The following is a 19,192-nucleotide window of genomic DNA, read 5'->3' on the forward strand; positions in this document are numbered from 1 at the left end:
CGATGCGAGGTGTGTTTTCAGGCAGTCACAGCTGTTTTTGGAGCTCGGTGAATCTGTGTCAGGGTGAGCGTCACGTACCAGGACAGGAGCCTTTCATTACGTTCATCAGGGGTGAGAAAGTGAGCCCTGATTAGGTTTCTAATTACCCAGTTTAAACTCTAAGTAGGCCATTTGCACTCCAGTGCTTGAACTGGATCCATCTCCGGCCTTCGTCTATCTGTTTCTCTTGGCTCCACAGAAAGTGTGTGTGTGGCAGCTGCCTGCCCTTATTGTCTACCAGGGTGTGTGTTCATATGTGTGTGAATATCCATCTTACACGTGGATTAGCTGTGGTTATGTAACAGCTGTTGGTGTCAGGATCTGATATGAATCCTCGAGCCTGATGAGGGGATGATTGACAGCTCGGCTCCCAGAATAGATGAGGAATCTTTCTTTGATGAGGCCCTGAGCTCCGAGCTGATCTCTTCACGGGGCTTTCTATAGAAATCTCTCTGTCGTCTTCATGATTGGCGCAGATAATATCTTAATTGGACAGATTAGTTTGTAAAAAATATTGCTAAGCATTTCACCCCTCATTTAGAGCCTGTTAGATGCCTTTAAGGCTCTCAAATAGGTTTTGTCTCTTATGTGATTAGAGGACGTCGAGGGATGTTAGGCAGCTTTAAAATCTCATATTGGTGTGTGGAGCATTAGAGAATAATAGTCTGTTTGGCACTGTGTCGTGGAAAATTACACAGTCTCTTCACCAGGTTCGTTAGTAGCCCTTCTGTATCACACAAGCTTTCTGGTCTAAAAATTAAAACTAAAAAGCTCACAATTGGCCCTTGAAACAGCTGACAAAAACAGTCTCAATGGGGAGAAGCTGTTTAATCAGTGGTGCTGAAACATGAATTAATCAATACATGTTTTAAGGTAAGTAAAAATGACATATTTCCTGTTCCAGCTTCCATTTTTGCCTTTTCTATCGATGTAAATTGAATATTGTGGGTCTTTCAGACAAGACATTTGAAGACATCACCACCAGTGATGAATAAATGCAACAGATTCTCTGCTTCCAGCTTCTGAAATGCTGGGATTTGCTGTTTTTCTTCAGTTTATGTAATAATAAACTGAATATGTTTAGCTTTTGGAGTGCTGATCGGAAAATGTGAATAGGCCACTTTCGGGTCCATTTTTCACCATTTCCTGACTTTTTAAGGCGAAATCCACATTACCTGTCAGCAGCGTTGGAGGCAAACCTCTGTTGTTGCCTGTGATGCCCATCGGAGGGCGCTGTTTGCCTCTGCTGGTCTCTGCAGCCCGTGCTCACTGATCCTGACTGCAAACTGGACAACCTGTGTTTCCAGTAACGGGAACGCAGCAGCAAAAGAAAGATGAATAAAAGAATAAAAGTTCTTCTGTTAAAGAATTCTCAAAGTAAGAGATTCCTCTTCCTGTCAGCACAAACTGGCTCATAAAGACATATTTGATGCGTTCACTTTGGTGTTACTCTTCAGGCTTTGAACGGTTCAGTGGAGCTCCTCTGTGATTTACATGGGATTCTTTTTGATGTGGTTCTACTGAAGCTTTTATCTATTCAGGACAAAAAATAATAATAATAAAAATAAATTTTGGGTGTTATAAGACTTTTAAGTGTCCATCAAAACTCTCAGCTGTGTGGGTGTAACATCAGCAAGTCCTTCAAAATACATGTAAAGCCAAAATGAAAACACAGCATACATAAATTCTACTTTAAGAGTACTAAGTGTACTTTGTGCTATTTTTGTCACCTTCAAGTACACATAATTGTACTCAAAGTAGTCCACTTGAGTAATACTTGAGTATACTTGAAGTGTAAATAGTTGCTAAATTTGTACAACTTTTTACAAACTTTATGAGCACTGAAGAACACCAGTGAAAATCAGTATTCATGAGAATTCAAAACACACCTGCAGTACAATTGTATTATATCACCAATGTGTTGGAAATATGCTTAAATATAGTTAAAATGAAGTGAGACTATAGTACACTTTCATTAGGAATGCTAACAGTGTATTACAGAGGACTTGAAAATAAACATATTTTTCACTACTGTTAAACATACACTTAGTATAATATATACTACACTTACAATACAGTACACTTTTTATGAGTACTTAAAATACCATTTCAAGTATTGCAGAATTAGTATATGCGGGACAAATAAAGGTATATTGAATTGAATTGAATTGAATTGAATTCATCTTTGATAATTTAAGTTGAACTTAATGATGTATTTTTAGAAGTACAGTTTTTAAAAGTATATGTCAAACACACTTTAAATTGCACAGAAAGTATTTGTGTACTTGTAGTGACTTTTCTATACTTCACCTGGGTAGCATGTCAGCTATGCCTGCACGCTCGCTGCGTTTGGATTCGCATGGTTACAGAGCAAATATTCATATGATGTGAGCGAGGTCAAACTGAGCTCAAACACTTTTCATGTCAGGTTTTTTTTTAAGTTACTACAGTTCAGACACAGAACAGGTTTACACTGAATTCACTCACATCGCCTCGTCTCTTTGAAATCTACCATATTGTCCTTGGCAGCAGACTCCTGGCAGTCGGAATAAGATTTTTTATCTTATTGAGGTTTATTTGCTGATGCTGTTCGATGCAAGTCTGGGCAGAACAACCATGACGCCTGCCCGCTGCCCTCGCTGCCTGTAGGATACAGTAACAGATATCTGGACTTCTACCAACAACCCGCTTCATCGCCCAACTCACATCTTTCCTCAGCCAAAACTTCATCTTGGCACTGCCAAAACATTTCACGAGCATCTTCCAACTCACAGAAATTCCATAAAACTCAGATCGGAGCGTTTATCAGAGCCATTTTCTCCCTACGTTTTTTCATTTCTGAAAAATCACAACCTTTGCTTTGACACCTGCGTTTCAGACTCGGAAGCTAATTTGTTTTCTAATCTCATTACTGTTTCCCTTAAAATTAATTTCCTGTAAAACATTATGGACAGATTCCTGGTATCTAAAATAACGTGGCCACAGTGGACAAATGAAATTTTGAGGGAGGTGATAAACTAGACATGTGGGAGTCAGAACATCCTTAATATTAGAATAAAATAAAATAAAAATCCCCTTCATTTATGGTTTTATTTAGCATTCTCTCTCTATTTGCATGGCAGATATTAAATACTTTGTTGTGGGTGGAAATTAACCTGAGAGAGAGAACAGAAGGGAGGTTTGTGGATGGAAAGAAATCTGTGGCAAAGTCAGCCGTACTTCCCCGTTAACTGAAAACTCTCACTGCTCTTCAGATTTCATGGATAGAATAATTTGCTAAGTGGGCCGCGTCGCCGCCCTCTCTGTGGTCACCACTTCAGAGCCAGTCTGTTGACTCGCTCTTTACCTGAGTGGAAAATCTCAAGTGCTTCTGTCAAAATACCCTCAAAGAACAAAAATCCTCTTCCTGTCAGCACAAATTGGCCCATAAAGTAATATTTCATATGTGGGTCACGCAGTCGATCAGGGGAAGGAGAAAGGCTGGTGTCTGACGTGAAGGCACTCACTTCAGGCATCGAACAGCTGCTGATGTGCCTTTGAGCATTGGACCCTGTCTGTCTTTATAAAGCTGCTCAGTGACCTAAACAGGAAGCTTTTTGATGTATTGTAGTTAAGTTTTTATCTATTCAGTAAGCAAGAGAGACCTGGGTGCAGATTACACAAAATATCTGAAGAAAATTCAGCAGTCGTCACTCATTCACTGACTGAAACGTTCATAGGTATTATTAAAAATGTCAGTCAGAAGAGCTTCAGGAGGAACGAGTGTCAACTGTCCCACCTCAGAGCTGAGAAACTTTAAAAATTCAAAAAGTTCAACATTTTGGTGGAGATCAGACGAGGAGATCAATATCACTACTTGTACTTGTTCGTTAAATATAAGAATAACTTCTGCCACAACTTCCTGGGATCTCAACAGCTCCCAACCAGGAAATAGTCCTAACCCCTTTAAACAGCAGATTTTTGTTTTTGTTGTCTGTTTTTGTACAATTTTAATAAATGAGATATTATGTGTTAATTCATGAGCTTTATAGGTTCTGGCAGATGGATTTCGGACAGAGCCAGGATAGCTATTTCCCTTTTTCAGACTTCATGCTAAGCTAAGCTAAGCTAGCTGCTGGCTATAGTTACTTGTTTATCATACAGATATGAGAGTGGTATCATCTAATTCTTAGCAAGAAGATGAATAACTGTGTTTCCCAACATGTCAAACTTTTCCTGAAAGGTAAAAAAGACACCCAGCGGTTTCAGGGATTAGCTTTCTGATGCTGTCCCTCTCCACAGGACCCCACAGCTGTGGAACACCTTCTTGAGGATCTGGATTGTGTCGGACTGGCTCTTCATAAATCCATCCTCAGGTTTGTGTGTAAAGTCTGCTACTAGCTAGCTTGTTCTATATGTGGAGAAAAGTTAACGGCGTTCACACAGATTAGAGCGAGAGAGAAATATGTCATCACAGAACCAAATTGACATTATTTGGTCAATAGGCTAATGTTAGCACTTGTAGTTTTAGGTATATATTGTTATTTTGGGAAAAAGTAGTATTCAATGTTTAATCCTCCCAGTTCACATCTTTATTCACAGCATTTCAGTCAAGTGTCAGGTCAGCTATGTTAGCCCAATGACCTCTTTTACTCTTCTATCTAAATGGGTGACACATGAGTAAGCTAATGCTATTAGCGGTTAAGCTAGTTTTGTCAGTTAGCCACAGTAAGCATTTACACCAGAAAGTTAGGGAGCGTGAGTCACAATTGATCTCAACTAATTACTGGTTTGTGAGATAAAACCTGTTTTATTTCAGATATATGTGAATATTCACTGACTGTAGTAAACATTTGCATTACAGTTAGGTTCATTTTCAGTCTTTTTACTATATTTTTGTTCTTTAACGTGTAGTGCTTAGTTTACAATGACAGTATTTTTATTCATATTCCATGTGTATTTTGCTATATTATATTTTATATTAATTTATTATATTGTTACTGTTCTCCTTTGTGTTGGAGGAATTATTCTTGTTTTTTAGAGAAGTTATGAGTATTTTATTGTGCATGAATTACCTCCATACAATTATGGCCATATCTAACTTGAATAACTCGAATAACTATAACCATTTTTAATAACTTAAGTAATTTCTGCATGGTAATACAAAAAAAAAAAAAGATTCAGGAATTCAGTACTTATATAACCATAATTTCAATAATAATAAACTTTATTTATGCAGCACTTTTTTCCAAAGTGTTTTACAAAATAAAATAAAAATAAGACCAGATAAGGCAGATAAAATGATAAAAAGGTCGAGTACATGAACACAGGGACATAAAGTCAATAAAACATTATAAATGTGGAAAAGATCAAGTAGGAATAAAAACTGTGTCAAATATATCAAACATCTCCAAAAGCTCCAAATACGCTTCTAAAAAAAATGTCTGTATGAGGTCTAACAGACTGGACATCTGAAACCTTTACAAAAGTGAAAACCTCTTCAGAGGAATATTACTTACAGTTTGAAGTGAATGTAGCACATATTCAGTGCATTACAACACTGCTGAAGTGCCCTTGGACAAGGTGGTAAACCTCAAACTGCTGCTTTGCTCCCAAAGCTGCACTCAGTGTCGGCCTGTGGGATGATGTACATTCACATCTGCTGTCGAGAGGACACACATGCCATTAACGACTGTAAATTAAACAATTAAGTACCTCTAACCTAAACGAATGGTGTCTTTAACTGCTTTGTCAATAAATAGACAGAAATATGATGCACAGCAGAGGCCGACCACTCTCCTCAGATCAAGCAGTGGCAAATTCTTCACTGTGTATTGATTTTCTCACATGTCGGCTGTGCACAGTTCAGCTCTACATCACCGACACCAGCAGCAACATCCACTGGCCCAGTCCTCCCATCAGTCACTCTCAGGCAGACATAACCTCACACGCCCTGGGTCGAATGAGGTCTTTCACAGCCACATGTCAAGTAAGTTCAGACAGACTGAAGCAGGCAAGTCAACTGGGAACAAATTCTTCTCCACAATGACAGCTGGTGAGACGCAAACAGGGTCTCAATAGTGACAGAGGGACAGAAACCAAACAAAGGGAAAGGATAAAATAGAGATAAAAGAAGCAAGAATTAAAAAATACTGCAAACAGCTTGACAAATGTCATGAGTAAACACAAGGACACTGCCACAAGCAAATAAGCGCTAGACATAAGGCAGCGCTGGCACAGGGCTTAATCTACAGAGAAACATAAATATGGCAAAGGTGACTTTACCTACACACAAGAGAGGTTTTTTTAAATCCTGTAATATGTGATAATCTGGTGCTCTGGAAACATGTAATATAATGATACCATAACAGGATGTGGCAGAAATATCAGCCAGTATGCTGAATTTCAAACACAGTTTCCTTAATGTCACAGCCATGCTAATGGCTCTGTGAGGCTATATGTTAGCACAGCGGTGGTTTGAACTAAATCCTAATATCAGCGTGCTAGCATGCTCACAATGGTATGCTCACACGCTAATGTTTAGCATGTGTAATGTTTACCTGCATGCTAACATTTAGTAATTAGCATTTATAGCAAAGTAGTAGAGCTGAGGCTCATGGTAATGTCATCAGTTGTGCAGAGACCTGAATGTAGCGCTAGAGGAAAAAAATAAATGTTCATCAAAGTTAAACATGAATGTCTGGACCACATGTCATCCATTCAGTAGGAGACCTTTCATTCAAAGCCACAAACGTCAACCTCTTGGTGGGGCATGAGGAAATAGTTGAGATGTTTCAGTCTGGACTGAAGTGGTGGACGGACAGACTGACGTCCACACAGCCGAGGCAAGAAAACAACTGATTGATGCTAACTCCAGCAGGCTGCGATCTGGGTCATATTCACATTTATTCATTAATTCATTTGGCAGATGCTTTTATCCAAAGTGACGTACAAACCGGGGACAATCCAAACCAGAGCAGATCAAGGAGTCAGTTAGAGAGTGCTCAAATCCAGGTTGCACCAAACCGAAGTGCTGCAACGTTTGCAGGTGCATGAAATGAGACATACCTGCTTTGGGAGTGAGGAATGAGAGAGGGCATATGAGGATACAAATCTGAAATATGAATTTATAACTATTTTATAGTCATTGTGAAATGTTTCTGTAGCCAAAGATCCTTTAGCAAAGCACTAATGTGTAGTTGTTATCCAATCGTCACGTGTCGATCTCCTTTGCTCTCAGACAGAGAAGACTGAACTCAGCCAAGCCACAATGAGGCTCCAGAAATGGCTGCCAATAACTCTGTCTGGGACATTTGGCCGCATGACACAGCTTTAAGGAGCATCTCTGTACATTCAGCCTCCACATGCACAACAGAAACGTGAGCGTTAGGTCGTAGTTTGAATGTCAGTACACTCAGAGACTCAGCTTTCAGATGAAACTGTATCAATATGAAACATGGAATGACTTTAAAAAGGGCAGAACATTTACTGGGTCAGATGTGTTGTAAAGATGCAGTGTTTGACCTTTGACCTGATAAATCAAGATCATAAAAGTTTAAAATAGCCTTTGTTACTATATAAATTATCCAGACAGAAGAAGACTTGAAGATTTGGATGGATCACAAGTCATCGTCATCCGTCATCGGTGTTACTCAGAAAGACTTCACAGCACAGATTTTGTTTTGCAGCCTCCTGCTGCCATGCAGAGGCAAACTGCCGAGGAAGACCATGTGACACTGTTGAAAGCTGGGACCTTAAAGTTCAAACAGCTCCTGAGCTTGCATGCCAGTGCATTGACTGATGAAGATCAGGTGGTGTGGTTGAAAGCTCTGAAAAGCTACTTCGCGGACGTTGATTTGGGATTGTTCTGTGAATTAAAACTGCCAGTTTTTGAGCCATTTCTTTACAAAATAAAAAGGTAGTGTGGTTTTATGAAAATGTATAAGCATGTCTACTTTGATGGTCTCCCTTTTATAGTTTGTGCACTTATTGTAACAGATTAGAGCTGCAACAATTATCTGATTAATCCAAAATGAATTGATTCAAGTCCGTTTTCAAGCAAAAATACCACTGAACAACTTTTGGACTGGGGCTGTATGAAACTGCAATGGACATTTAAAACAAACAAACAAACAAACATAATTTGCAGCTCTCTGCCAGATGTTAAATAAGATTTGAAGTTTTGTTATTAAGTCTACATATGTTCATGGAAATCACTTAAAGCAGCCTGCACTTGCTTCCATGGAGTTGTCAAAAGAATATTTTATGCTTGTGGTACAGAGGCCTTCATCAGGGTTTGTGCAGATGAAGGCACAGTGTGGACAGTCGAGCAGAAAGCAGCTTTGCATCCTGACAGAGGAGCGCAGTTGATTTGCTTGATTAAACACTAAGACGCTGTAACACACCCTCCGTGCCCGCACAGGCTGACGCTGAGCTCTCCGTGCGTGCAGCCCATGTGTTGTGTCGGAGCGGAACTTCCTCGTCCTGCAGAAGAAGGAGGATAAAGGTGTGACGTCGCTGCCCGCAGAGAGGCCCGTACGGCAGGAGGAGAGAGGCAGGGACACGCCGTGCGGGGACGGACGCTGCCGCTGCCGCAGAGCACTACTGCTGCGAAACGAGGAGCAGCCGGAGCGCAGAACAACCGGCGAAACTTCGCAGAGACGACACGCGGCCATAATGCGGCACCGCCCGCCGACCCCGGAGCTGATGTGACTGTGCACGCCCAGAGCAGGGAGGAAGCGGCGGACACCACCACCACCTCTCCCCGGTTGCCTCGCCTCGTCGCGGCAGGTCGGTCGGTCGGTCGGTGTGCCTGTCTGGAGAGGGACATGTCCTCGCTAACCGTCGAGGAGGACCAAAAATGGGTACCGACGCACGTCCAGGTGACGGTGCTGAGAGGCAGGGGTTTACGGGGCAAGGGCAAGCACGGCACCAGCGACGTGTACACCATCATCCAGCTGGGCAAGGAGAAATACTCCACCTGCGTGGTGGAGAAGACCACCGAGCCGGAGTGGAAGGAGGAGTGCTCGTTCGAGCTGCAGCCCGGCGTGCTGGAGAGCGGCGAGCGGAGCAGCTACCCGGCCGGGAGCAACGAGCTAGTCCTCACCGTGATGCACCGGGCGCTCATCGGGCTGGACGTGTTCCTCGGGCAGGCGGTGATCCACCTAGACAAGGTCTATCATGAGAGCAGATGCGCGAAAAACCAGTAAGTCCAGCTGTTTATACACGTAATAGTTGTGTGCCGTCAGGATGCAGATGGGGGGGGGGGGGGGGGGGGGGGGGGGGGGGGGGGACTATGTGGCCAAAAGCTACATGCATACGCTTCACCTGCCATGACTCTCTCTGTTTTCCCATGTTCATTGAACTCATCAGGGTGTTTCTTTTCTTTCCAGGCTGCTTTTGTCCAGTTTTAGTTGCTACACAGTTTGTGCTCAGACATAAACACAGCTGTCAAATCTCTGGTGCTGCATCAGGGCCCTGCAGACACACCCTCCCTCCTCCCACAGATACCAAACTAACTCTGAGCACATCTGACCACTAAACTGAGGCTGAAGGCTTCCCCACATGCACACCTTCTAGAAGCCTCCCTTCCGCCTCCTCCAGGGTTTCCACATTAGGGGCTTCTTGTGTTTGTTTTGCTGTGGGTTCTTGAAGCCTTGTTTCCCAATAGCCCAGGCGTGACGTAAAGCTAGGGGGATTAATGCCTGTCCCAATTCCAGGGATTATCTAACAGATTCATGATCTGAAAGCTCCAAGGTATTTTTAGCCTAACGTGTTGTTTTACCAAAGCCCGTCCGCTGGAGCTCAGGCGTGGCTGCGGAGAAGTGAGGCAAAGTTTGAGGGTGCGTTGGTTAAACAGCCAAATCTTTAATTCCCACACATTTCCTCATGTCCCACACTCCCCATAATGCCTTTCAGCACCTCCCAGAGAGCAAGCCTGAACTTGTGGCAGTCAGCTGTGTGTTTGATAGTGTTAGCATAGAAATAGGCAAGACAGAAAGTGATGTTAGCACTCAAACAATCCTCAGGACAGCAATGCATTCTGGTCAGTTGAGGCTGCTGTCAGTGGAGATATTGGACTGTTTGTTCAGTGATTAATTTCTTACAGTTTGATTCCAGATTGGTGCACAATTTAGAGCGTACTTTTTTGACTGCTGCTGTTATAGAACAATTCCTGCAATCCAACCATAATAACCAGTGATCCTGCTTTGTTTACGTTCTGCCAGACAGATCTGAATGGCTGTCTTTTCAAAGGCTAGCTTAACGCAGGCACCATCACACGTAAAACCTGACTTTTTTGGACATGAGGTGAACCACCAATCATCAAATCAGACCTGCCAATATAAAGTGCATCAGAAGCAGGTGCCATCGTGTTTTCTCGTGGATTATTCTTTACTTAACATCAGTCCAATATTGGTATCAGAACTGGAACACGATCAAAGACGTCCTCTGTCCACCTGACGGCCTGTTGACTGAGCACAGTTTGAATATTTTGTCTTGTTGATGAACACAAAGGTTCCCCTTTAGCGTCTGCGTCCTTTTACGACAGTTTGATTAAAGTGACGACCGGCCGACCCGACCCTTCACTCAGACCTGTGAATGTGAGATGAAAGGGGAACCAGTCTCCTCTGCCGGCCCTGTTGGAGCTGGTCACCTGAAGGTTACAGGCAGCCTGATGGAAGTTGAAGTGTCAGCAGTTTGGTGTCTCGATACATTCAGAGTCTCCATGTGGTATTCAGTGAATCCGGGCTGGTCAATAGCATCGCATCCCACAGTCAACACTGCCTGCTGAAACATCTTTCTCACCTGTTCGACAGGATACAAATGAGCCACATTTTAGGTGAAACTCTTTATTTGTGAATAAGCTCTGAAACTTGGTTTGAGGAAGAATGAAATATCTGTGACAGAGAGAGCATGGTTGGTAGTTTGGGTGTGTTTTGCTAGCAGCGGCTAATGAGGCCTCAAGCTGCAGAGGGCTGTTATCTGCTTTCTAACTGCACACCCTCACGTTGTTGTTGTTGTTTTTAAGCTTGAGGTCTTCAGAGCCAACCAGCCCTGACTGGAGGGACATCACTTGAAGCACAAAAGGCTTTATGCAGCTCTCTTCACGCAGGCAGTAGCACTGCCCCTGATCTCAAAACACACTTTGATGTGTAAAATTATTTCAGTTCCCCTTTAAGTTCAGCATCGTATTCAGTTAAGAGAGTTGTTATTGCCCCGCTGTCCGTGAACTGAACTCATTAAGGCTTTGGTTCCTCAGTTATGACATTGAAACGTTTGGATGTCAGTGCAAATATGATGCTCGAGTCTGCGTATCGATACCAAACCTGTATACTCATAATGCTTTTTAAACTTTGTCCACATGCAGCCATTGTGGAATAATAGTAAATTTAAAATATAACAGGAGCACAAGAAGTTTGTGAACTGACTTAATGATGCTTTTTATAGAGCAAAATATATTTAAAGTTTGCTGCATTGGATAACATAAAGCCACTATGAGCTACTGGTCATACCAGACCAAGCGAGACTGAAGCAGCAGACCTCCTGTGGTGTATTGTACCGAGCAACAGTGCGTTTTATTGCTTATGAGGGTAACTTTTCATTTTGGAAGAGAATCAATATCCAGTTTCTTCTTTCCAAAGTTACACAGCGTCACTTTAATGTGCGAGTTCGCTGCGTCTTAATGTGTTTTTTAGAAGTATCATCAAAGTCAAGCTTCTGAAATGCATCATTCTTTTATTTTAAATTAATTGGCAAATTCAAACTTTAATTACAAAATCAATCTCCACCCCAGAACACGAGAATAGCTTGACCTTAAACCCAGATGTTTTGTCATCAGTTTGATTATTCTCCATGTAGTTTTACATACATTTTCCATATAACGATGTATGTATCATGATGGGAAAGATGCTGTTGATGTCGTAATATTGATTTCAGCCATATTGCCCAGCCCGAGCTGTAGACACAGTTGAGTTGAGCTAAATTATTGAGGTTTGAAAGCCAGCCATATTGGTGACACAGCTGTTATTTCGCTTGTTGGTAGTTGAAAATGCCTTGAGATTAGACTGATCATGATTTGCTTTATTTTTGTGCATCTTAGATTTACAGTACTCATGTATGTTTATCCTTCAGGAGGATTTGTGGCTTTGGGCTGTTCCCAGTACCACCGTTAAAGGTAAAGCAGTCTGACTTGTGTCATCTTTGGGCTCTCATTATGGAGTAATAAAAGGTTCTTGAAGGTTGTCATTTTTAGGATAAGCCTTATTTGCATAGTGATAAATGGTGGCAGTAAAATCTGATAATAAAAACGCACAGAAAAATCAAATCAGCGCAGTCAGTAAGATGCTCAGGTGAGATGGAGGAAAGAAAACCAGCTCAACTCAAGACAAACAAACAAAAGTCAGTGTACATACAGATGACCTCATACTGTAGTATTTAACTTCAAAAGTCTACCAGAGGGGTTTTCAGTCATGCTGGTGTTACATTTAATATTCAAAGGTTGAGGACTGAGGTCTTTGCCAAGACTCCTTCACTTTACAGTTTCTAATATTTCCAAAGGCCTGTAGAGGAGGCGGGGGCTTCACAGTGATATAGCGCTCTGGGTCGTATATTACAGCAAATGGAGATACGGCAGGTCTGGATGGCTCTCTTCTTCTTAACCTCTGATTCGTGTTATTCACTCCAGGATTCACAGTGTGCTTCTGAATCAGCGTGTTCCAGTCACAGTCGGTGGGAATGAAGGATGGGCTTTAAATTTAGAAGTGGTTATGTTGGAGAGTTTATTCTGCGTGTGAAAAAATGAACAAACGGTGATGATCAAACTAGCGAGTTAGTGCCAGAGGCTTGGACTCGAGTCGCGACTTTAGGCTTTAGACAAAAGTGAAAAAGAGTTTTAACTCATCTTTGACTTAAACGCTAAGGACTTCTGACTTTAGTTGACTTGATTTAGTCTTTCCAAAACCAAAAACATGAGAGAAAAATGTAAGCATGGGATTAAACAGTATGTTTATCGGCTCTAGCATATGGTAGCCTGCAAGTGTTAGCATTTCGGCTAACTAGCTTACTGCCTACACTAGTGACCTGAGTACTTAAATTTGTGGGGTTATAGGTTACGTAAAGAAAAGTAAATGGCATATCTGCTGTGTCCTCTTCCTCTGTGTGGAAGCTGGTTCTGGATGCTATCAGTGTTTAAGCTAACATTAGCAGCACCATCCTGTACTCCTCACCTTGAAAACAACAAAAAGTAAGGTTGTGTTAGGATAAAATAACTCTGATCTTTTTCCTCATCGTTACCTTTTTATTTCAGGCTAGTTAGCGCTACGCTGTAATACAGAACAATACTGTTTCCGTCTGTCTTCTCCATGAACATCAACTCCAGCATAACATCTGGATAATTTATCATTAGTCTCAGTTTTTAGTAACTAGCCATCAAGTTCATATTTAAGACCCCTTTTGCAAGATTGTCTTGTTTTCAGTCAGTCTGAAACTGTGTTTGCTTAAGTAGCCAGCTAGCTAATAAATTCAGTCAGTAAAATGTCCATTTATTGTTGCTGGCGTTGACATATTGATACACAGTATCAAACACCAAATCAGTGTTCAGGATTTGCTTTGTTACAACAGAGAAACTCTCCAGTCTAGCTTCAACTTAGTCATGAGAGCAGCAAAAACAACCACACCAATGCTTTATTTTAAGCAAGTCCCAACATGTCTCATCTTTATTCAGCACTTTCCTCATGAAATGATGGCAGAACAGCCGACCTTGAATGGGTGGCATGGGGAGGATGCGGTGGCCGTGATGTATTTGCATGTTGAGTCTATCAGTGTAGAGCAGATTCTTGTAAAGGTGGGCGTTGGGTGAATTCCCTTGCGGGGTCTGCTGGAAACGCTGCCAGATCAACCCACTGTGGGCATAAACTGGAAAGCAACCCTCAATATTAATTTAAAAAATATTATGATGCTTTTCCTGAATGCTGAATTTATATACATTTTTTTTTCTTAATAATCAAGTTTCTTCTTGAGTGGGTAATGTAACATTTCAGCTCCTTTTTCCTGCAGATCAGGGTTTTTTTCATGGTATTGGTCGGGTGGCTCTTGCAGTGCTGATATTACGCTTTAGATTTGGTGAATATCTCACTGCTGCCTCACTCTCTGCCATGTTGTGTATCTGTAGGAAGCAAAGAGTGTTACTGCAAGCCTGACAACTGAACCTCCATCTGCTGAGTGAGGCAGAACGCGCGTGTGTGTGTGCGTGCGTGCGTGCGTGCGTGTGTGTGTGTGTGATGTGTGTCCATAGAAATCCTCTAAGAGCCGACTGTCTTTCAGTAGCGAGTCCTGCTGAGAGAAATGGACATTAGGAGTTACGTAACAGTGAGACCTGACAAGTCATCCTAGATAATATAAATGCACCTCAGCTATCTGAAAACATTTGTGTGCAGATTTATCAGATTAACGTCAGTAAAAAACTGTCTTAAGCTAGCAAGATATACAGCAGCCTGCTGTGTAGTCGCATCACAAATCTCCCATCAGCCTGCTGGGCATCATCATGGAGGTACAGACATGAAGACACATATTGTGGTTTAGGCAAAGGACATTTTACTGCTGTTAATAGCAGATGAGCAGAGCCAGAAGAGACAAACTTGTTTCCAAATCTAGGTCACTGTGACACAGCAGCCTGGAGCACTCTTAGCTAGGTAATTAGCCAGCATGCTAATGTGAGCAGAGGAGCCAATGCTAAGGGATGCTAGTAGTAGCCTTAACTAGCTTCTCTATAATTTTTCATATGTCTAAATGTACAGAACGGTGAGTTTTAGCCGACCTGGTATGCATTTTATCTTACTATAAAATTTCTCCTTAATTGATTCAAAACCCACTTTAAGTTATTTGTATGTATTATTAATGGAAACGGAGCATTCATCTATTTTGCATTTGTTTTTAAACCACTTTCCCCCTTAGGACATTAATTTTTAACTAGATTTTAATTCTATCAAAACCTTGATTTCTCTGTGCCATGGTGAAAAAGGGGCTTGTTGTCTATGCCATTAAAGCACAAAATAAATGAGCGTGGATAACAAACTGATAATGTGTAAGTCGTGCTCAAAGGCAGAAAAAAGCCCCTCAGTGGTGCATCCAGATCAGTTCATGAGGAGATCCCTTCTTCAAAAACCTGATATACAAACCTGTGCTCTTTTTAGATTTTGATTAAATAGGTAAATTAATCTTGAAAGCAAGGATGTGTGGGAGATATGTTTTTAAAATACCAGCTTGCTAAGTATCAGTAATGAATTGGCCAGTTTCCACTCAATAACAGCATTAAGATGAAGTTTATTGAATTGTGTTTAGAAGCCAAGTCGGACATTAGGAAAAATGCCACCAGCTGTCCAGTAGCTCAAGTCCTCAAATATTACTGCCAGCTCTGAAAGCTTTAGTCATTTTAGGTTGATCTCTCTTTAAACTGTCAACTATTTAAGAGGTTTAGCACTGGTTGTTGTACATGAGTCTCTTAAAGGAAGAACACAGTAGTTAAAAGAGTAAAGAGTCTGTTGTAATGCAGAAATTGGCCTTCACACAATATGGCCAATACAGCACAGCTCAACAGAAGTCATTTGAAAGCTGTGTCACTTGTTGGAGCTACTGTTGTTATTGGCGGCCTGTTTTAATTATAGTCTTAGTCTAGTCTTTGTGTCAAGCTGTCATTTTAGTTTTCATTAGTTTTAGTCACGTTCAGAATTATCCGTGACTACTTTTTCTAGTTTTAGTCGACGAAAACTGATGACATTTTAGTCTAGTTTTAGTCAATGAAAATTGTAGTCTCTTTTTAGTAATGCAATTCTGTTTAACCCAGTCAATATAGTATCTAGTAGTACAAAACCAAAATGTTCTTTTAGCCAAACCCATTTCACTATTCAAACAAGGTTGTCTTATTATAATATTATTGTTACCTTATAGACTCAAGAATACATCCATTCCAGACACGAAGACGCTCTGATTTGAGTTTACAACATATTTATTTTACTAACCAAAGCCGGCTGGCCGGCCATCGGTCGTGTTCTCTGTGTCAGCTGTCTGTCGTTAATGCTAACCTACCGCAGCTGCATCTTCTAAATAATGCCGCGAGTGGGAACTAATGCCGTGACCTGATGCAGACCCCGAAGTGAGAAACGGGAAACAGAAATACTGCAAAATAATAATAACAATGCGACTGAACGAGACGAAATAACGTGAGAACATTTCGTCTTGTTTCGTTTTAGTCAACGAAAATGAAGAGATATTTTAGCAGAGTTTTTATTTTGTAAACCACATTTAGTCTCGTTTTTATTGGTCAATGATATTGCATTATGTATTTAATTGTAGTTATCGTCACATGACCAGCATTTACGTTGCGCCTCATCTCGTTTTCATCATGTGGTAAAGGTTCGTTGATGACGATATTTAGTCATAATTTTTGTTGACGAAAGCAACTATAGTTGGATCCTTTGTAAGCAAACAGATAGAAGTTGCCTTGTTCTCAGGATGCATTTCTATGTGCAGCACCTGCTTCTGTTTGTGGTGATCTACTTTTGCTCATTGACTCATTTTATCCATTGCTTAACAACACCCACCTCATGAATTTAGATCAACGAACGGCAAGCGGGCCACATGTGGTCCGCCAGAGCTCCCCATCCAGCCTGCACTATATGAATGAATTCAGAAAATGTGTCCATCTAACGTTACTTACCAGTGGATGAAATCCTGAGAGAGATAGTGATTAGCTTGCTAACTCCTGGAAATGGGCCAGAAAGTCTGGAATTCATATTTAACCGAATAACTTTCCATCTCCATAGTCTTTACTCTGTGGACCCACCCCTTGGCACTTCGGTTTATTTTCATTTTCGGCCAGTACAGTCAGGTATTTTGGATATCTTTTTCATGTGTAGTTGTGACTATATGTATTCGATGATGTAGGTGTAAGAGAAGCGTAGTTTTCCTGTGATCATGAAATATTTATTCTATATTTGGCCACGAGCTGGGTGGGTTTCATATCAGCAAATGTTCGTCAAACTGTTACCAACAAAGTCTGTTTACTCTACATGTCTGCTTAAAGCTACACGGCATGACCTCTGTTACTGTCCTCTCGTGCCTTTGTTTCTTTTTATTTTTTTGAACAACTATGACCTACTTTTCACAAAAAATGGACCATTTCTTTAGGCTCTGTATCACTGATCCCTAATCTGGGCCCGAGGAGGTGTGGTTTTAAGATACAATGCTCAGTTGTGTGAAAGTATTGGAGGGAAGTTGGTGGTGAGGTAAGAGCTCATCGCATCCAGATGTGGAATGTGGTCTGGGTCTCGTGGTCTGTCAACTACTCCTGCTGATGAGGCTGGAATCCAGGCTACATTGCGCGTTACCCACAGTGCTCCTGGAGTCTTTGTTGGGTTGTGTCATTGAAATGGATGTAATGGGAAGTGTCCACTTGATAATAATAATTCAATAAAGTTGCACCAAGCTGATAGTCTGACAATGTTTGTCCTTTCTTTGGGCGTGGGGGCCTTCAGATGACCGGTCTGACTGGTAGTTTTTGCACTGTGCCCAGCAGCGTTGGCTCTGACTGGACCTTGCTAGTGACTGTTTTGCTGGATCAGCATGTTTAATTTGCAACAGAGGCAGTTGGAGAGTTTTGGCTCTCTCAATGTTGATGGCAGCACAATGAATCAGAGATTTCACAGCTAAACAGATCATTTATGTTTATTAAAGATCAAATGTTTGTGAGTGAATATGGAAACGGAGGCCCACTGGGCCATAAGGGCTCGCCTATTTTAAATGCTAATTGAGATTTTGGCTATAAACTAGTGTTACTTTGACTATTACTAGCGTGCTCTTGTCTTGTCGTCCATATTTATAAACAATCAATGATTGGTCCACCGCTTTGGTCCAGACTGAATTATCTCGATAACTATTGGATGGATTACCATGGATTTGGTACATGTATCCATGAGGTCAGAGGATGAATCCTATTGGCTTTGGTGATCCTCTGTCTTTCCCTCGCACCATTCACTTTGTCCAATACTTTGGTTTGTGACCACGTACGTGCAGCTTCAAAACTAGCGACATTCCCATCAGCCTCAGCTGTGCTTTGTGTCCAGTGCTAATGAGAAAATGTTACGATGCCGGCATGCTAAACTAAGATGGTGAGCATGATTAACATTATAACTCAGCATGTTAGCATGGCGATGATAGCATTTAGCTCAAAGCACTGCTCTGGCTGAGTATAGCAGCTAGCATGGCTGTATTAGTTTAGTTTCTAAATGTGACGTACGAGTGGAGCACACCAGGCCTCACAACATTAAATACCAGTATGTTTGGTGAATAAAGTGTATTGCTAGATTCCACAGTTGACACAGATCCTGCGCCCTTGGCACCAGTTTTATTTTAGAGAGTCTCTTCTGTCTGGCTCTGATACCACCCAGGCTCACAGAGCCCCTCAGAGACTGAGGACCTGCTGGATAAAATAGGCTGATAGCCTACTTGTCTTGTAATTTCAGCCCTGTTCTGTCTTGAAGGATGGTTTCTAGGGATCGACTTATTCCACAGAAGACTTTGTGAGCTGAAACCTAGAAGAAGAGGGTGGATCTTGAAAGAGAAAATGTTCCTATCTACTCATCAGTGGATAAGGTGGGGGGGATGAGGAGATGGTGTCATGCTGGGATGGGGTGGAGTGTTGTGATTTCCTGTTTTTGCAAGATGGGGAAGCAGATAGCCAGTTATGCTCTGCAGTTATGCTCTGCAGCTCTGGAATGGGACTGTTTATAAAAAGATGAAATCTGTGTAGACTCCCACAGATTCCCAAAAAAAACAGGCAGAACATTTGGTTATGAAGACTGCAACCAAAAATGCTTTACAATATCAGCGCATTGGCCTCGCTGAACCACTCGGGCGTCTGTGTGGGATGATGCTTTTGGGAAACTGGGTCCTCTCCTGTAACACACTGCGCTCTGCTTTAGTACGTGGGCTTCAAGATGTAGGCTGCTCTTTTTGTCTGCGTTGCAGTTTCTGTATTTAGGCCTCTTGTCCCTTGACTTATATTTGTTGTTGTCAGGCTTTTTCATGAGTCACATGATGCATGAACACAGGTGCATCTACGCAGAGAGGCCTCTGCTTTTTTTGCATTGTCTTCACAAACAAAAGCTTGTTTTTTGTC

General features: G+C 41.6%; 2 protein-coding genes across 3 annotated transcripts in view; both read left to right on the forward strand.

Annotated features, from left to right (window-relative positions):
- dctn1b (dynactin 1b) overlaps positions 1-19,192 on the forward strand; it is a 186,280-nt gene that overhangs the window by 155,146 nt on the left and 11,942 nt on the right. The gene's annotated exons all lie outside the window — the stretch shown is intronic.
- The window catches only part of rab11fip5a (RAB11 family interacting protein 5a (class I)), a 28,736-nt gene continuing 18,002 nt past the window's right edge, over positions 8,459-19,192 (forward strand). For both annotated transcript variants that reach the window (XM_070978454.1, XM_070978455.1), the window contains exon 1: positions 8,459-9,223. In XM_070978454.1, the coding sequence (XP_070834555.1) occupies positions 8,847-9,223 (377 nt within the window). In that variant the 5' untranslated portion in view covers positions 8,459-8,846. The remainder of the gene's footprint in view (positions 9,224-19,192) is intronic.

The sequence above is a fragment of the Chaetodon trifascialis genome, chromosome 14, assembly GCF_039877785.1.
Source record: "Chaetodon trifascialis isolate fChaTrf1 chromosome 14, fChaTrf1.hap1, whole genome shotgun sequence".
Taxonomy (NCBI): domain Eukaryota; kingdom Metazoa; phylum Chordata; class Actinopteri; order Chaetodontiformes; family Chaetodontidae; genus Chaetodon; species Chaetodon trifascialis.